The sequence below is a fragment of the Labeo rohita genome, chromosome 4 (genome assembly GCF_022985175.1).
Source record: "Labeo rohita strain BAU-BD-2019 chromosome 4, IGBB_LRoh.1.0, whole genome shotgun sequence".
NCBI lineage: Eukaryota > Metazoa > Chordata > Actinopteri > Cypriniformes > Cyprinidae > Labeo > Labeo rohita.
The window spans coordinates 41,107,551-41,127,895 of NC_066872.1; the positions used below are offsets into that span (position 1 = coordinate 41,107,551).

The following is a 20,345-nucleotide window of genomic DNA, read 5'->3' on the forward strand; positions in this document are numbered from 1 at the left end:
AAAGTCTTCTGGTTATTATGCATTCCTTTTCTACTTGGATAAAACAGCTCTCAGATGTGTGAGCTGGACTTTGAAGTCTTGTCTCAGAAGCGGCCCAACTCTTACAGGAAGTAGCTCATGTTTTATACATACTGTATGTGGGACTAACAAAGGTGAGATTTCAGAACGGGTCCAGAGAAAAACATGGAAAAATGGCCAACCAGGACTTTCGGTAAGGAGTAAATATACAAACACATAGAGAAACACTAGCAAACACACACACAGAGAGGTTCAAAGGCACTCTGCTGATCCATTACTAGAAACTTTCCTCAGCATTTCCTTTAACACAGGAAACAAGGCAACAAAAGGATGCTGATGCACACGTCCTGTCTATTTTAGAGCTCTGCAATGATTTCAGCACTTTCCAAAGCATCTTCTTGCTTCCTAGAAGAGTTCAGATGCCACATACCATCTACATACCATAAACATGAGTACAAAATTGCACCATTATATTCCTTAATCGTGGCTTTATATTTTGCAGCGTCACAATTTCTCATAATTGCAACTTTATATTTCCTTATTGTGCCTGTAAATCTCACAAATATCACTCCATATCTTCCAATATTGATTGAATTTCTCCTAACTGCAACTTCATTTCTCAAAATGACAACTTTTTATCTTCCAATTGCAAATTTAAATCTTGTATCTCAATATCTCACAATTGCAATTCAGTTTCTTAAAATTGCAACTTTTTATCTCACAATATGACTCCATATCTCTTAACTGCAAATTTATATTTTACGACAGTGACTTCATGTCTCATTGTTGCAACTTTTAAACTCGACTCCATATCTCACAACTGCAAATGTATATTACAATTGCAAATTCATTTCTAGTAAGATTTCAACATTATATCTCATAACATGACTCCATATCTCACAAGTGCATATTTATATCTCACAACTGCAACTTAATTTTTCATAATTGCAACTTATATTTCATTTATATTTCCTATTTCCTTATTGCCACTTTAAATCTCACAATATGACTGACAGTTTTGATTGAATGTCTCACAATTGCAAATCAGTTTCTTAAAATTGCAACTTTTTATCTCACAATTGCGACTCTGAATCTCACAATATGACTATGTCATTTGCAAATTTATATCTCATAATAATGACTATATGTCTCATTATTGCAACTTTTTTTATCTCACAATTGTAATTTTAAATGTCATCATGGCTCCATATCTCAAAATTTCAAATTCATTTCTTGTAATTATGACTTAATATTGGATAATTGTGACTTTTAATCTCACAATATTAAATTTATCTCACAAGTGCTAATTATTTTCTCAAAATTTATGTCAGAATTGCTAATTTCTTCAAAACCGCATCCTAATTGCAAATTTGAATCTAACAGTGTGACTTCATATCTCATAAATGTGACTTTAACTCTTTTTAATTTTTAATTTAATTAATTATTATTATTATTATTATTTTTTTATTTTTTTTTTGAGGCGGAAACAGGCACACCTCAAAAACACTGACATTGCTAAAAAAAGAGTTTGACTTTTTAACCTAGCAGTAAGTTTTGCAGTGTTTGTAAAGAGAAACACAAACATTACTGCAGATTGAGGGAAAAAAATCCATGGTGCAATATAAAAAAATTGCCCTGGACGACAAAATTGAATGACAACAATCAAAACAATGCGCTACACCCAAGCTCTGCTCAGTAATTTTAACCCAAGAGGCTTCAGCAAGCAGCACTGTGCACTTCTTTGGCCTTGAGTGTACTTGTTTGTGTAGTGAACGTGTGTGCAAGCATGTGTGTCCGCACTTGTGTTTCGTTTGATTAATTTTTATGTACATCGTGTGTGCGCTAAAGAGATAACCTCTCAGGGGAATGTGCTGAGTAAGGCTGTAAAGATGGTCAGACAGGAAGCACCAAGAACAAAACGCTCAGAGTCTCTAGCACCTGAAATTCTGCCTCCGTCAGGCCTTTGGCTGACCGCTAGAGCAGGAACGATCCCGTACAGAGGAAGCTGGAGAGCTGAGAAAGCTGATGTGTCATGCCTTCCTCTCCAGGCCAGTGTTTCTGCACACACAGCTCAGGAAAGCCACACACACACGCTTAGTTATCCTTCTGCTTTCCCAGCCGGGCTGCATTGACACTGGACTGAGTGATTCCAGCTTCTTTTAGATTGCGGTTTAAGGGCAAGACTGCAGGCTGTTTGTGCATGTTGCTTGCGTGATACCTGAAGGCCTTCTTGTGGACCATGAGCCGCTGCTGTGTTGTTAAAGTCATCTCTTTCACTGAGATCCAACTGCTGCCGGTATGTAGCTGTATAGAGAGAGAGAAATTGGGATGAGAGCTGCATGAGAGTTTAATTTCAAATATCGTTTGTGTGTCTTTGAGTGCAACGGTAATGAAAAAAACAAGCTTGGAAATGCTTTTGAAACCTGGTTTTTGTGGTTTAATGAGTTTATGTTGAACCTTAGTTACATGGCATATGTGAATTTGCTTTTATGGAGAGATTACTTCCTGTTGATCAACTTGTAGAGTACAGTATGGTACTCAAGGTCATGGGCTCGATTCCCAGGGAATGCACACTGATAAAATGTATACCTTAAATGCAGATTTTTTTGGATAAAACTGTTTGCTTAAATATAGTTATTTACTATATATATTTATGCTGGTTCCTTGGTTAAATAGACAAAGATAATACAATCAAGCGTATTTGATTCTAACAAATGTGTAAAATATTAATAAATATTTTACAATAAGTTTTAAAAAGTCAATGAATGTCAAGAATGACAACAAAATGCACACCAAATAAAATTTTTGGACATTTAAAAATAAATATTAAAACAAAATGTCTTTAATATAATATAATAAAATAAAAGTGCCATATACCACTATGATGCTAGAGCTATATTTCTCAAAATTATTATAAAAAAATAATAATATTAGAAAATATTATGAACATATATGGCATGTAATATTTTAATAATAAATGTAAAAATAATATAAAATATTATAAACATATTGCATTTGATATTTTGATAATAAATATAAAAAATATAAAATAAAAGACATTTCTATAGAATAAATGATACTTGGTTTGATGGTTTGCATGACTAAATTGTCCAAATATGTTTATTCCTTCTGTAACATACATCAAAATAGCCAGAAAACAGTATCAAATTCTACATTCACAATCTTAAATCTGATTTTAAGGAAAAGAAACAATACTTAATGTGAATGTGATTCTGTTCTTTTAGTGTGTATGTGTGTGTATGTGTGTGTGCGTTTTACTTTCTCTTCCCCTCAGAAACTTTTGTGGTTTAACAGCATTGATGCTGAGGAGGAATATTTAGTATAGCACAACTGATTTCTTCAGAAACAAAACAAAACAAAATAACAGAACAGTTCTGACTCAGAGAGTTAAAACTTATTCTATACTTTTACATTGCAATGATTTAACTTCTCTTTACAGCTTACTATAATACCTGACCTTTCGGCCATAAAAAGGTTTTGTCCATAATTTGTACAGCCGGTAAAAATTCATTCCCCTCCCCAGTGTTTCAAAACGCAGATTTTTCTGAAGTGAAACCAGAACTTGACAAATCCTGAAACAAAATTAGGCAACACCAGCACAATAGATTATACCTCACCATTCAAGACATACTTACAGGTTTTCTAAGCAAGATGTACACTTACAGTCCAAGTTGAGGTAATTTTTTGATTTTCCTTTTTTTTAATATATTCATTTAAAATTGATTTGTGTGTCTGTCTGCATCTGTGAGGAAATTGTTAGTTACTTACATACTGTCTTTGCTTTTTGTGGCTTATAATATTACATAATATAAAATACAGCTATTAATTAAATGTGTTAGTATGTGCTATTCTTATCTAAACGGGCATCATATATATATATGGAAACTCTGTCCTTAAAACTATATCAATGGCTATTAATGTAAAATCAGCTTATAATCTGCATGCTGAATATCTAGTCAATGAACTTTCTAGAGTGTCTGATGTTGGTTTAAACATGGTGTCTAATGCATCTTCACACATAGAGCTTCCATTGTCTAAGTTGCATTTGTGATCAAAATCCCTTCAACTTCAATCACATTACAGGCTGTAATTAGTTAACAGTCGTATATCCTGCGTTCACAACCGAAAGGGGAGATGTGAGTGAAGGACGTGGCCCTCCAACACAACCAGCAGTGGGCAGGATAACCTATTCCCCTTCCCAACTGCAGAGATGAGCCCACACAATGGCTTCTTTCACCTTTGCCTGGGATAAGAGAGAAGTTACACTCTTAGGTCTTTTTTTTTAAAGCAAATGAAAAGAGCTTTGCAGTGGCTGATAAACAGAGACAGACCTCCGCTGAACTGTTGAATGTGCAGTCAGAAGGGCATGGAAGATCCGATTTGGTCCTCGGATTCATCCTGCGAGGGCTTAAATAACTATTTCGGTGCGTATGGGATAATATTTTCAATTTAAGATTTCCACTGAAGGGCGTTACAGACTGCTGTCCAGTAAATGTTTCTGATTCAGTGCTAAACGCCTCTTTTGTTAGAGCAAACAGCCATTTGATCAAATTAAACATTCACATTTCTTCACACAATCGGGTGTTTTTTGCTCAGCGGTCACTAAAAGTTCATTTTTGGATTTTTCCAAAAATACTTAGAGCGCCATAAAAGCAACTCAACAGCTGTGCTTTTGTGAACTTGGATGATACAATAATGACTACAAGAGGTCGCCTCCGTCACCCCATTTGAATGATTCCCTCCTATATTTAGCTTTATGATATCTTACCGACTAAAATTAGAGGGTTCATGACAGTTAGTTTTTGAGAACAGATACAAAACAATGTTGTCTAGTGAGTCTGATCCAGAGATGGGCCCCTGGGTCATTTGGAAACCACACAGAACAAGCAGCATTTGTCTCAGACCCCCTGAAGCAGAAGTGGCTGAAGGGGGAAGTCTGCGATTGGCCGCTTCACACAAACAGAACTGGGCGGTCCCGGCGAATTAGTGATATAGGCGAAAGACCTCGGCCCTGTGGTGATCAAACCTGTCAGATCCGTAATCTCTCCACGCTTGAGGTGATTACTACGACCTGCAATAAAAAGGAAAGGCCTGGCCTTAGTGCTAATTAGGTCACTGAGATCCTCCTCCTATAAAGACCAGACAGGGACAAGAGGGGACAGTCACTTGGTTTCCTCTTCACAGCTTGGGATCCTACTTTAGTGGACGTACAGGGATTGAGAATGCCACATTTAACTGATTGTAGTTTCTACAAGATGAGAGACGGAGCTCGAGTTTCCAACGTAAGGACTTGCTGTGTTCTGCTTGCTATGACTTGCGCAAGACGAGGGCTGTTTTGGAACTTGGTTAAAGGGTAGTTCACATACTGCCATATTTACTCACCCCTCATGTCATTCCAAACCGGTAGGATTTTCGTTCTTGGTTCATTTAGTGAAACTCAGTGGGGTCCAAAAACAACATTGGAGCCCAAAAAGTATATCTTCTTTTGTGTCGCATAATCAAACAGGACAACATGAGGGTGAGGAAATGATGATTTTTGGGTTAACTATCTTGCATATTGCGTATTTTTTTGGCTGATGTTGGATTATGCTTGTTAAAAGGATAAAATTCTGTCATCATTTACTCAACTTTGAAGCTCTATGAGTTTCTTTTAACTGTTGAAATGCTGAAAAATACTATGGAAGACAATGGCTGCCGCCAACTGTTTACCAACATTCTGTGATTTCAGCACCTGAAAGAAACTTGAGTATTTGATTCAGAATTTTCATTTTTGGATCACACTTTTAAGGATGTTCTAAGCAGGTAATTGGTCTGATGTGCTTAAAATGAGATGTTTGGCTTGGTATATGCTTAAAGAGGTGCACATTTTCTGTAAAACACCGCCTTTTCTTGTTGGTTTTGGTTGCACAGATGCCTAATGCTGGGAAAAAGTGATATGAAAGACATTTGCGTACAAAGACATTATTTATAGACCTACATTAGCTAAAAATGCCTTTTTCTCTTCTTTTTGAAGGTTCAAAATCACCTGGAGAACTCCAAGTATCACCTCCACCAGACTCAGGCCCAGCAGGTCAAGCAGTACCTAACTTTGGGCAGCAAACTTGCTAGCCAAGCCCACCCGGTTGGCCATCCTCACCCGGGCCAGGCCCTGGGAACGGTGCCGGTCATGCGCAACGGACACATGCCGCCCGTGAGCGACAGCAGCACGCCAGGAAGTCCCGTCACCCTGCTAACGCTGGCCAACAATCACGACAGCGAGGTGAGTACTTCCTGTGTGTGTCACAGTCTGCGTGTGTGTTTACTCATCAATAACTTCAAACATTCAGCTCTGATCATGTTGACAATAAAAGGAGGGGACTGCTGCTCTGATAAGAGGCGATTCGTTATCACAGTTGTCTTTTTTGAGATGATGAATCATCTGTTATTGGATTAGTGGCCCGGTTTTGTTAGCACGTCTCTGGCTTTTACTAATTGCATTGACGCAATGACGGTGACAGTGAAAATGAAAGTCAAAACAAGCAACCAAACATCTCAGATTGACAAATTCAACCACTGTTGACGGAGGACAAAGAGCGCGCTATAATCACTGTTTTCTTTTAGTTTCCAATGGATGAAGTTATTGATCATCTTATTGACTTTGAAAATGGCTTCAAAGATGGGGGTTTGGATTGTATGGAGCCAGGCATCATAATGCAAAATAATGTAAGTATAAGCCAAGTTCATCTCTTCACTGTGTTGAACTGTTACGTCACGTTTTAATAATTATCTGCGATAATTATCTGAGAATATTAATATTAAAATGTGATATTTTTAAATTAAAAAAGTAAAAATATCAAAATTGTACTAAACTAAAAGTCAAAATTTCAAGTAAAAATCATACAAAACTCTCTATTGGTCTCTCTCTTTCTATATATTTATTTATTTATTTTCTATACAATTCTAGATGTAATATTTTTAAATTAAAAACAGAACTAAAAGTCAAAATATCAAGTAAATAATCATACAAAATATATTTACATACGGTGTTATTCATTCAAAGTAGAACATTAAGTGCTATATTAAATAGAAAATGTAAAAATATCAAAATTTTACTGAATTAAAAGTCAAAATATCAAATAAAAACTCTCTTGGTCTCTCTCTTTCCATATATTTATTTATTTTCTTTAATATTCTAGATAAGATATTTTTAAATTAAAAACTAAAAACTGAACTAAAAGTCAAAATATCAAGTTAAAAAAATCATACAAAACAAATACATATATATGAAAATAGGATATTAAGTTCTACAATATTAAATTCTATAATAATTCTACAATATTATAATTCTAGAATATTAAGCTCTATATTATTGCAAGTAATGAATATTTTATCACTAAAATAATTTTATAGGCAACCGCTGAATATGTACTTTGTATAAAATCATGACTTACAAGTTTAATTTTTAGAATATTCATAGAATATCAATAACTATTAAATAATTTTCAATAATATCAATAATAAATACCATTATATCATGTAATTTTAAAATATTTAAAAAACATTTAGAAAGTGTTAGAAAAAATATAAAAACTATAATATAACAAAAAAATAGAAATCGTTTTTTAATGCATCATATAAACCTTCAGTAAAGTGTAAACACGTGCCAGTCTTTGGTATGCTTGTGAAAAGGGGTTTGTCTTTGCGTGAGGTCACACCGAGTCCAGCTGAGAGTCAAAGGGGAACGGACTTAAATCTTAGGCTTTAAACAGTGGGACAATACAGATTAGTGTGGTAATGATGTCGGCATGCAGAGAGGTATGTCTTAGAAGAGCCCGACTATGTTAATGAGTGATCACTCCTTCAAAACACAAGAAAATAACGAAATGTTAAAAACTGAATGTACCTTCTGCAAAGGAATTGCAATTTAGTTACAGCCAATGAAGAGCTTTAGGTAAGCATGTGGGCTCACAAGTGGCCCAAGTATGTGTGAGAGCAGCATGAAATTGTTAAAGTCATACTGACATCAGTAGGTGGACAAAGCATCACTTGAGTCGTGATTACAGCAACACCTGAACTCACTAGAGAGGTATGTGATACTGTGGAAAACAATACAGAGCATGATGGCAACGAATAAGGCAGATAGGAAGAGGGAAAGAAAGAGCAAGAGTTTTGTATCCGAGTAAGCAGTCAAGCATCGGATTGAGCTAATATCTTCTCTCCCAGTGGACTTGTTCAGAAATGATACCATGCTTAAACGGATCAATTCGTTCTAATTAGTCATACAGCACGACGCATCAAGCCGCTTCCCCGTGTCAACATATCTGCTAACATGATGGGAATGGATTGAAGCGATTACGACGCCAACAGTCAAGGGGCCGTGGCAATCTTTCATGTTGATAAGCGAGCGCTTTCCCCCACTGAGATAATGGAGAGCGTGTACGAGCGTACGAGGAAACACTATAGCGCCTGCCGCCTCTGTCTTCCTGTAACGCTCTGACCTCCTCTTTAATCCTGTACACTTCGCCTTTTCATCCAGAACGCTGACAGAAATTGGCTTTCCACAGCTCTGGCTTTTGTGGGATTGGTAGTCGGGAGAAAAAAAATAATGAAACATCAATTCAGGGTTATTATACTTAACTAATAATAATAATAAACTTTAAAATATTAAAAATAATATGTTAAACTATTTAAAAATAATACTTAATAATAAACCTTTTAAATCATTTTATTTCATCTCAGCTAGTTACCAAGGCAGCATTTCTCATTTTCATTTAGTTTAACTTGTACTAAAAACAACCAAAAACTATATAGAAATTAAAAACAACAAAATAAGTAAAATTAGTAAAAATAAAAATTGTAAAACTGTATGAAACAAAATTAGTAAAACTTTAAAGATAAAATGGAAACAGGAAATATAAAAATAAAAACTAATTCAAAATATTAATAAAAACTATAATAGTATCTAATTTGTACTTAAAATACCACTTATTCATTGTTTAGAAAATACATAAATAATGGGTTTTTTTTTTTTAAATCACTTGCTCCACAGCGCCCTCTTTTGTCTCTTGAAGTGCTGCTTTTTTTCCTGATATTCTCTGCTCATATAAAACTCATACTGCAACTGAACAAAAATAAATATTTTTTAACTCAATAATTGCTATTAGGTGTCACAACTACAGTAGAAGCATACGTTTTGAAGTAGAAAAACAAAGTGTTTTCTAGTAAAATGTAACCTTGGACCACAAAACTAGTCTTAAGTACAGATATATTTGTAGCAATAGCCAAAAATACATTGTATGGGTCAAAATTATTTTTCTTTTATGCCAAAAATCATTTGTATATTAAGTAAAGATCATGTTCCATTAGGATATTTTGTAAATTTCCTACCATAAATATATCAAAATTGAATTTTTTTATTAGTAAAATGCATTGCTAAGAACTTAATTTGGACAACTTTAAAAGTGATTTTCTCAGTATTTTTATCACATTCCAGATTTTCAAATAGTTGTAGTTTGGTCAAATATTGTCCTATCCTATCAAACCATACATCAATGGAAAGCTTATTTTCAGATGATGTATAAATCTCAATTATGACTGGTTTTGTGGTCCAGGGTCACAAATGTACTCCAATAACCTTTGTTTTATTTATAACTTTGAATAATATTTAATTTAAAAAGTGTGCAAATTTAAACGCCAATCATTCGTAACATCCTACACATCCTTGTTTTGTGTTTACATTTGATTATGCTTTCATTTGCAAAAATAAAGCACTCCCTGCTGTGATCCACACATTTTATTACTTAAAATCAGTGTATAATAAGTCTAGAGACTTCAGCTAAGTCTGTTTAAGAGGTAATGTTTGGTGTTGTTTTAGGTTTTTACTCTTAATATACAGAAAGTCTGTGTCTAAAATCATGCATGTAACATAAAACACCAAAAATATTACATGTGGCACAAAATAGACTGGATAAAAGATCACATGCATGCAGAAGAACTATACAGGATTAATATTTAATGGCTGTGTATGAATCTAGACTTACTTTCTCTGTCTTTCCTCTGAAGGTGTCGCTGAACAGCAGCATGCTGGATGTGTACAGCACTGACCAAGGTATGACTGCCCCTCACGGTGGACTGACACCCTCATTGCTCACAAAGCTCTCAGTTAAAATGGAAGTCACAGGTACGGAGCACAGAAGGGCACAGATGCCTGTCCGAGCAGGACCTGTGCTGTTAGCAAAGCCATTTCAGAAAGAAATATGCAGTTTAATTTGACATTAAAGAGAAATCGTTTACGGGTATCTAAACCACAAAGAGGCAACTGCAGGTTTGAGACAGTTAATTTTCCGCTGCTCTTCTTGTGATTGACAAGGTCATTAGATTGAGTCCACAAAAAATAAATAAATTAATTAATTAAAAAAAAAAATACATTTCTTAAACGTATCACCTTGTCTCTGTTAGCACCATATTTGACAAATTTTTATTCTTTTTTATGTATATATATATTATATAATACATACTTATAAAATAAGTGCAAACTTACTGTTTTACAGTACACCTTATATTTATAAAACAATTTATAAAAGTATTATAAAAAATATATTGTATTGTATTAATGTATAACTGTATTTTACAAATTATAAATTGCATTTTAGTATTTTACCAGATGAATTAGCTGTCTCAAAATTGTAATCTGTATTTAAATTTACGTTTATGCATTTGGCATACTTTATTTTTTTCTTTTTTTCCAAATTAATATTATTTCATATTATTACATTTCAATTATATGTTATAATATCTTACAATAATAAATGTTTTCATAATGAATGCACAAAAATATAGCAATACTACTACTACTATTAAATATGTTTCTTGGTTACAATTTAAACATAGTATAATCTGTGACCCGGGACCACAAAACCAATCAATTTTTACATTTTTGAAATTGAGATTTATAAAAAAATATATATATTTTTGCCAAGATACAACGATTTGAAAATCTGGAATCTGAGGGTGCAAAAAAATCTAAATATTGAGAAAATAAATTTAAAGTTTTCCAAATGAAGTCCTTAGCAATGCATATTACCAATCAAAAATTAAGTTTTGATATATTTACAGTAGGAAATTTACAAAATATTTTCATGGAGCATGATCTTTACTTAATATCCTAATGATTTTTTGCATAAAAGAAAAATCGATTATTTTGACCCATACATTGTATTTTTGGCTATTGCTACAAATATACCAGTGCTACTTAAGACTGGTTTTGTGGTGCAGGGTCACATTTGATTAGATATAATTAAAGTCAATATGAAAATACGATAAACTCCACTACATAAAAAAGTATGCCAAATGCATTCATGTAAATGTACTTTACACAAATACAATGTCTTTTAAAGGTTTATGTAGGCAAGACTATTAAAAACAAAACAACACAATATAGTCTTTCATTTTAGAAATTCAGGGGGGAAAAAAGAAATCCAGGACAGGCTGTAAATAGATCCAGCAAAGCAAACCCAGACGGGCTCATTCCACATGTGTTATTCCAAAAGGCCCAAGCTTTGAAAGCCAAACACAAGCCTGTATGTTTCATGTTATTATCCAGCTGTCTTATTTTAAGAGTCGGAGCGCTCCGTGTTTAGCTCGGCATTGTGTTGCGCTCATTCTTCATTATCAATGCTTCAATGAGCGGAATATGGTAGCATGTATTCTTAGCATGATAGACACGGCACAATGCCTCCTTTGTGGGCGCCTTTTTTTCTTATGAATGTCATGCATCAAATAAAGCTAATTGATTCAGGAAATAGAAAGGATGCCTGGAGAACTCTTCACTCTAGCAGGAAAATAAGTGCATTACTGTCTTTTTCACATAAGCGTGCTGCACGGCGCTCTTGTTTGGTTACGCGCCGCTCAAATGACCTTATTGAATCAGCAGAAATGAATTGAGAAATCCAATCACGGCTCCCAATTATATAATTTGGAAGAATGTGAATATGAATGCAGAAGCATTTGGCTTCCTCCTCTTTAACCGTTCCGAGATGTCAGCAGATTGGTTAATCGTAAGGTCAGGAAGGATTAAAAGAAGCTACGCTGGTTTTCTACATTAAGACAGATCTGGTGTTGACGAGTCTGGGGTGAATGAAAACAGCTTATTCACACACAAAAAGAGGGTTTGTATTGATGTGTGTCCGCATGTGACGGGTTTAACAGAGGTTAGTCTTGTTTTGGGAGTGTTAGGCAGGGGTCAGGAATCTAGAGGAAGTTGCTAAAACTAATCATATTATTAATCTGACGGCTTTCTTTAAAGGCACATTTTGCATCAGCATGGTGTTCATCTTATCTTTGGATATACAATAGAGTTTCTACAATAACCTTCCCATTTTTCTTCTCTTACAGAACACGACACCAGAGTCCTGGCCAAAGAAAGACAGAAAAAAGACAACCACAATCTAAGTAAGGTTACCAACAATCTTTAAAATATCTTCTTTTTAGGTAATGATGATAGAATTTTCATTTTTGGGTGAACTATCCCTTTAAGTAACCAAATAGCTGACGGTAGCCATTGACTTCCATAGTTTTTTTAGAAGTAATGGCTACCATCAACAGTTTGGTTAGCAGCATTCTTTAAAATATCTTCTTTTTAGGTAATGATGATAGAATTTTCCTTTTTTGGTGAACTGTGCCTTTATGTAACCAAACAGCCGACGGTAGCCATTGACTTCCATAGTATTTATGGAGGTCAATGGGTACCGTCAACTATTTGGTTACCAACATTCTCCAAAACATCATCTTTTTAGGTAATGATGATACACTTTTTTTTTTTTTTGGGTGAACTATCCCTTTAAGTAACCAAACAGCTGACAGTAGCCATTGACTTCTATAGTATTTTTTGAAAGTCAATGGCTACTGTCAACTGTTTCACTACCAACATTCTTCAAAATATCTTCTTTTTAGGCAATGATGATAGAATATTATTTTTTGGGTGAACTGTCCCTTTAAGTAACCAAACAGCTGACGGTAGCCATTGACTTCCAAAGTACTTATGGAAGTCAATGGCTACCGTCAGCTGTTTATTTATCAATATTCTTTAAAATATTTTATTTTTAGGTAATGATAATAGAAGTTTCATTTTTGAGTGGACTGTCCCTTTAAGTAACCAAACAGTTGATGGTAGCCATTGACTTCCATAGTATTCTTCAGATTACCTTTTAGGTAATGATGATATTATTTTTTGGGTGAACTGTACCTTAAAGGACAAGGTTAATTTTTTTTCCTAAAATTCCAAGAAACTATCGTTAACAAAAAGGAACAAAAACTGTCTATTCTGATTATTTTATTGCATTTTTGTGGTGTGCTTTGCTTTCATCGGGCTACATTGGACAACAGTCACATTACTGAAAAATGCTTGGTAGCTTTGTGATACAATAAATATCCCAAAAATGTTGTCAAGTGGATTCTGACTAGGTCAGAGAAAATAAAGATAGTCAAGTCATTCTCAACAAAATATATTTAATTATTTATATTTAATAATGCACCATTCATACTTTAATTTAATAAAGCATGCATTTTTTTATTAATCATTTATATTTAATATTAATATTAGGTTTGTGGTGTATGACATGCTTTGTTCTCACAATTGCCAGTTGAAAGACGACGGCGATACAACATCAACTACAGGATCAAGGAGCTGGGAACGCTGATACCGAAGTCAAACGACCCGTAAGTCGAAATCTTCCTGGATTCACGCAATAACACTCGAGCCGAACTCTAAAAGTCTGAGCAAAGAAAGGAAAAAAAACAATCACGCCAGAGATAGACTCGTGAAGACGGGGCAAAATGACATTGAAGTAGGGAGAAAATGACTCATTTCTCAAGGAAATACCTACAGAGCGAACAGACCCCCATCTGAATGATGAAAATGAGGTTGAAGGCAAAGTATAGACCATTTGAACTAAAGTTTAAGCACAACTGAACCCAGAGATGAAGTACAGTGCAGACAGGGAGTCCATTGCCCCGGCTTAATTGAACTTTTTATCGAATTTAAATGGAAGGCTAGCGCTGTCACCTTGCCATTAACGCAAGATAAAGGAGATTATTAGCTGCGATCAGGCCAACATCTTATTCCAAAGAAAGAGACAATTTCACGACACTTTCCTCCTTTTAAAAAGTAATGGTATCGGGAATGACTGCACTTTACTTCGGCTTCCGAAGTCCAATTTTTTTTCTACCTCTTCCGACACCTATTTTTGCTCAGGGATTAATTTTACCGTACAAGGGGCCGTCGAATGGTCTTTCTGCAGACGTACTTAACTATTCCATTAAAATTCCCATTCAAAGGCAAGGTAATGTCCGAGAATGAATAATTGGCCATGTAAATCACAGTTTCTTAGTCCTGGGAAAAAAGGAGACCCTTGTGAGGCTTTTCTCTGTGTATGAAAGTTCTGCTGATGCAAAGGCGCTGTTGAGAAAGGTTATCTTTTACGTTTTCTCCGCCAGTGATATGCGCTGGAACAAAGGGACGATCCTCAAGGCCTCGGTGGAATACATTAAGTGGCTGCAGAAAGAGCAGCAGCACGCCCGTGATCTCGAGAGCCGACAGAAGAAACTAGAACAGGCCAACAGAAGACTCCTGCTACGAATCCAGGTAAAGAGACAAAAAGAACAAGAGAACGAGGAAAATGTGGCCATGAGAGAGAGAGCGACAACGAGATCTAGACATGAGACACGGCAGAAAAGATGGTTGTAGGAGTGAGCGACGAGGATGTAACAAAACACGGGAATGAAATTCTGAAAAAAGACGAGCTTACCTTTCAAAAAAGTACAACGACTACACTGAAGCTATTTAAGACCGTAATGTCTTTATATCAGATGAAACAATTTAATTCTACAAATGGAGCATTTATCTAAAACAAGAACTAATCTAAATCGGGCTGACAGAATTGAATTATCCTTAATTTTATAATAAACACACCTAAAAAAAAGAAATATATATATATATATAACTGAGTAAAAAAACTGACAGAAATAGCTGCATTTACTTAAATACTTTCCTGTAAAAAAAAAAGAAAAACAAAAGGGCAAAAAATTCATTTGGTGAGTCCTTTATTTAACCAGTGATTCATTTCCAGTAGTTTCCGTCGTAAAATACTTGGTTTTATTTTCCTTTTTTAAGATGTAAATGTTATTTTCACCAACTAAAATTAAAGCCATTTTAGTCCAGTAATTGACTAAATACAAAAAGCTGTTTGTTTAATCAGCGAGTTATTTTTAACTAGAGTAAAATTGAGTACAATGAATAAGCATAAAGAAACAACATTGGCCTAAAATGGCCTAATTATCTAAAAAAAAAAAAAAAACATGTAGTGTTTGCAGCTTAAGACCAAAAGTTCAGATATTATAAATGTATAAAATATGTAAAATACTTGGTTTTATTTACCTTTTTTAAGATGTAAATGTCATTTTCATCTTCAAATGAAAATGAGCCATTTTAGTCCAGGTAAAATTGACTGAAATAAAAAAAATAATAATAATAATTGGTGAGCTCTTTATTTGACTAATTAATCATTTAATCACATAAATCATTGTTAAAAAAATTATTCTCTACAATGAATGAGGCATTAAATAAGAGCATTTAGGAGGACGTTTAATTACTGAGTAAACTTGCTGTTCAAAATGTTTTGATATAGTAAAATGCAGTGAAAATACATTGATGTAGTGTTCAGTTTTGATACTCTTTGGAAATGTTGCTTCCTGCTGGAAAAAAAGCTGTTTTAAAATTTTCTGTCACTGTATTGACAAACATAGTTTAATTAGTAGTGTAAATACAACAGCAGCTCAAATCAGACTTTCTAATTGTAGCTAGAGCTTTCAACTGGTCACTTGTTGACCATTTAAACCAGCATATATTAAAAACAAAGGTATGAGAGCAGCCCCGCATGTGCTTGACAGCTAAGCGGCCTGGTCTGCGCCTGTTGATGGTTTGTAACGGCCTATCCGGCCCCGCTTTGAAACATGGCGAGCTGAGGTAATTACCTGATTAATAAATAGCAGCTACAGCTTCGTCATGAGCGGAATGGGCCTGAAATTAGATTATGAGGGCTAATAACTTTGAAGAGCCGGGCTCCTCGTCTGAATTTATGCATTACATTTCCACAGTATTGACATATTCGCGGACCGGGCGCGAGTCTTCTTCACACATGTGAAGACATCGCAATTAGCCCTCAAAGTAATTACCCTGAGGCTCCCTATCCAAAAGCTAATGCTAATAATGCCTCAATTGAGTGTCTGAAGATACCCACGTTAAGAGGCAATGCAATAGCTCATTTAAACTGTCTCCGCTATAGATAATGTGTGGGAGTAATGAAAAGAGAAAAATATGAAGCCATAGCTGTTAGTGTAGACACTTGCAAAAGTACTAGGCTATCTTGTCAACAATGTAAGTGACAAAAATGTTTTCATTATTATTATTTTTTGATGTCATCAACGATAGCAAAGTCAAAGCATGCACATCATCATTATATTTAAATGAGTTTAATTCAAAAGAAACAAGACCAGATAATAAAAAAGTATATTTTAAAATACAAAAATATATTTTTTAAAAATATGACTATTATTGTTTATTTTTTTAAGAAAATTACAGAATATTAATAGAATATTATTATGTTTGCTAGCAAGTAAATTAAACCAAATGCATTCTGTTCATATGACATCAATCAGATAATTATAAATGTTTAAAAAAAAATGGATATGAATACATATATGAATAAAATGAAATGAATAAATATGACAATGCAATTTTGAGCAATTTAAGAATAAAACTCTTTTTGAGAGAGCAAAAAAAAAAAATGCAATGTTGAGGATATTTTTGCTAAAAACCTTCGTAATGGTAGCTTAAGGCCAAAGTTCTGGGAAAGTTAATAACTATGCGTCACACACCGTTTAGCTGCCCTATTTTAATGGGAAGCCCTGCTGGCTGGACGTTACCTCAGAATATAGCTATGTGATGAATGAGTTTTTGAAGTTGAATGCATCCCTTCATGTGTTTATGGCACATAAACTCCCTGTTGGGACTGATGAAGGCCTGAAGCCAAAAAAGGGAAGGGAAGAGACCTAATTAGAGTGTATTTTTATAGCCAGTTCATCTTTAACCCACCTGCCTGTGTGTTATCATTGACAGGAATTGGAGATCCAGGCTCGCGCTCACGGTTTGCCCAGTATGGCTGCTTCTATGGGAGCTGTTGAACTTTCATCCCACCTCCTAAAGCAACAACAGCAGCACCAGCCGGTCACACCGGCCCCTCTGAGCACCCAGGCCCCGTTGCAGCCAGGCCAGCCACCCCTCTACCCTCAGGAGGACATGAGCAACCCGGAATACACCCAACGGACACCCTTACCTGCGGCTATGATTGCGGGGAATGCTGGAGAACAGACCGACGGCTCCAACACCTTCTCTGATCCTCTCTCCCACTTCACTGACTTCTTCTGCAGCACCTTGAAAGAAGAGCACCGGCTGGACGAGATCCTGATGGACGACCCTCTCTCGCCCTTCGGGACCGACCCGCTCCTCTCCGCCGGATCACCCGCGGCGTCTAAAGGGAGCAGCCGCAGGAGCAGCTTCAGCTCAGAGGAAGCGGATGAGCTCTGACCGTCGGGACGCTGACCTGTAACACTGTGTAACTGACCTCCCGTTTCCATTGGATTAAAAAAGATGACGAAAATCTTACTCCAATGTTGAGTCAGACACATCAAAAAAGGGAGAATGACTGATTGATCTACTGACATGAACCTAAAAGACTGTCTATACAGCAATAACACTGGTTATGTATGATCACTGGATCACCAAATGTATATTTCTAAAAACTTAATGGCATTGTTGATATGGACCAGCTTAGAGAGAAAGATCATTTTGTGCCTTATCCAAAGCAGGCTAACTTTATTACCACTGAGACCTGAAGCATTGCAGACGTTATTATGCTAAGCAAAAAAAACCCTAACGCATCTTTCTATATTTCATACATAATGTATTTTTCCAGAAATGTGCTGTTCATGTATTTATGTTTTAATCCCTGTATTCTTAAACATTTCTTAATCTAACATGTTACTTTTTATATATAACTCTAGGGGTGTGGGAAAACACAATAAACCCCTTTTTGATAAACTGAACACATTGTCTCACATTTCCTTCATATTCAAAGCTTCAGTCAAGCTCCTAACCATATATAGCCTACTGTATCATATTTGCTATGCAAATCTCTAAGGCCTCAAAGACCTATTGCATTACATGCTTTCTCTGATCTGTATACTTTTTTAACTATGTAAAAGGCCTTAAAAATATAGTGTATCCAAAAATGAAAATTATCCTATGATTTATTCCCCCTCAAGCCATTCTAGGTGTATATGACTTTCTTCTTTCAGATGAATACAATCGGAATTATATTACAAAACATCCTGGCTCTTCCAAGCTTAATAATGGCAGTGAATGGGTGTTGATATTTTGAAGTCTAATGAAGTGCATTCATCTATAATAAAAAGTACTCCACATGGCTCCGGAGGGTTAATACAGGCCTTCTGATGTGAATCGATGCCTTATTCATCACTTCTCACCGGAGCTTATGCAACGCCTACATCCTATGTCAGCAGAAGACAGATGTTACAGTTCCTAAAGTTTTAAATATAGATATTTTTCTTACACAAATGCATCAATTCACAATCAGAAGCCCTTTATTAACTCCCTGGAGCTGTGTGGAGTACTTCTTATGATGGATGGATGCACTTTTTTGGGCTTCAAAGTTTCAACACCCCATTCACTGCCATTATAAAGCAGGCAAGAGCCAGAACATTTTTTAATGTAACTCTGATTGTATTCGTCTGAAAGAAGAAAGTCATATACATCTAAAATGGCTTGAGGGTGAGTAAATCATTTTTGGGTGAACGGTCCCTTTAATATAATTCTAAAAACATCCTCCTTCAGGTCAGAGACATGTGTACAAGTAAACATGCTTTTATATTGCATTGCACTATAAGTTTAACACCCACAATCAAAACTACAGAGCTCTGATCATAAAACTAAGCATTTAAATATAATCTTAAGACAACATATGTGACCCTGGACCACAATTCAGTCTTAAGTAGCACGGGTATATTTGTTGCAATAGCTAACAATACATTGTATGGGTCAAAATTGTTTTTTTTATGCCAAAAATCATTAGCATATTAAGTAAACATCATGTTTCATCAAGATATTTTGTAAATGTCCTACCATAAATATATCAAAACTTAGTAATATGCATTGCTAAGAACTTAATTTGGACAACTTTAAAGGTGATTTTCTCAATATTTGGATTTTTTTTGCATCCTCAGGTTCCAGATTTTCAAATAGTTGCATTTCGGACAAATATTGTCACATCGTAACAAATCATACATCAATGGAAAGCATTTATATATATATATATATATATATATATATATATATATATATATATATATATATATATATATATATATATATATATATATCAAAAAAAATTGACTGGTTTTGTGGACATGGGGTCAGTTTATTTTACTCAGTTTGGGCCTCTGAATAATATTTAAGCTGTATGTATGAGCTCCATATCATATTATCCACCTTATTCTTCAATGCAGAAGTAAGCCTATGGGTGAGACTTCAGGTTTGTTAGCCACTTTAGGGAAATAACAAGAAGAAAAACAACGTGCAGTAAACCTAAAACTGTTTGCACTACAAACCAGTGTGTTCATAATTGAGATAATACATTAAAATAATATGGCCAGACATCAATGTGCAAAATTAAGCAGCAAAACAAGCTGTTTTGTACAGCTAAACATAGATGGACATGGATGAGACTGGAAGCCAGACCCATATAACTTACTTTTATGGGAAAAATAAGGTGGATAGGAGCCATTATTATGTTCTGGATTCTCAAAACATTATGAAGAACAAAATGTAATCTTTTACTCACCCTCATGTAGTTCCAAACACTTATGACTTTCTTCCGAAAAACGCACACACACAAAAAGAGAGATTTTGAAGCATGTTGGTAACTAAACTGTTTTGGTGACCAAAAAACAAACACACAGTCTTTTTTTCACAGTTCAGTTTTTTTTTTTTTTTTTAAATCCAGCCCCAGATTGTGGCTCCCTGCCGAGTGATGATGACACCGATGAGAGCACGGCCCGTCTGAAGTACCGCCCACTGGGAGACTGACAGTCTGAGTGACGTGTTGATTGACAACTGATGAGGATGACCTCCAACCGCAGGCCACTAATGACTCTCAAACCTCTAATTATACGCTAACGGTCTTCTGAACAAAACC

The 20,345-nt window shown here is 35.1% G+C and overlaps 1 protein-coding gene across 6 annotated transcripts in view; it reads left to right on the plus strand.

The window, feature by feature from the left end:
* The window catches only part of tfec (transcription factor EC), a 47,670-nt gene extending 29,499 nt beyond the window's left edge, over window positions 1-18,171 (plus strand). Inside the window, exons 1-8 of one of the 6 annotated variants that reach the window (XM_051108592.1) lie at window positions 2,078-2,314; window positions 6,053-6,298; window positions 6,640-6,741; window positions 10,081-10,198; window positions 12,412-12,468; window positions 13,659-13,734; window positions 14,512-14,659; window positions 17,192-18,171. In XM_051108592.1, coding sequence (XP_050964549.1) covers window positions 2,258-2,314; window positions 6,053-6,298; window positions 6,640-6,741; window positions 10,081-10,198; window positions 12,412-12,468; window positions 13,659-13,734; window positions 14,512-14,659; window positions 17,192-17,659 — 1,272 coding nt within the window. In that variant the 5' untranslated portion in view covers window positions 2,078-2,257 and the 3' untranslated portion in view covers window positions 17,660-18,171. Of the gene's footprint in view, window positions 1-2,077; window positions 2,315-3,287; window positions 3,716-5,048; window positions 5,322-6,052; window positions 6,299-6,639; window positions 6,742-10,080; window positions 10,199-12,411; window positions 12,469-13,658; window positions 13,735-14,511; window positions 14,660-17,191 lie in introns of those variants that run through there. The other 5 variants (XM_051108594.1, XM_051108591.1, XM_051108593.1 and 2 more) reach the window with 5 other exon arrangements.
* The last annotated feature ends 2,174 nt before the right edge of the window (window positions 18,172-20,345 follow it).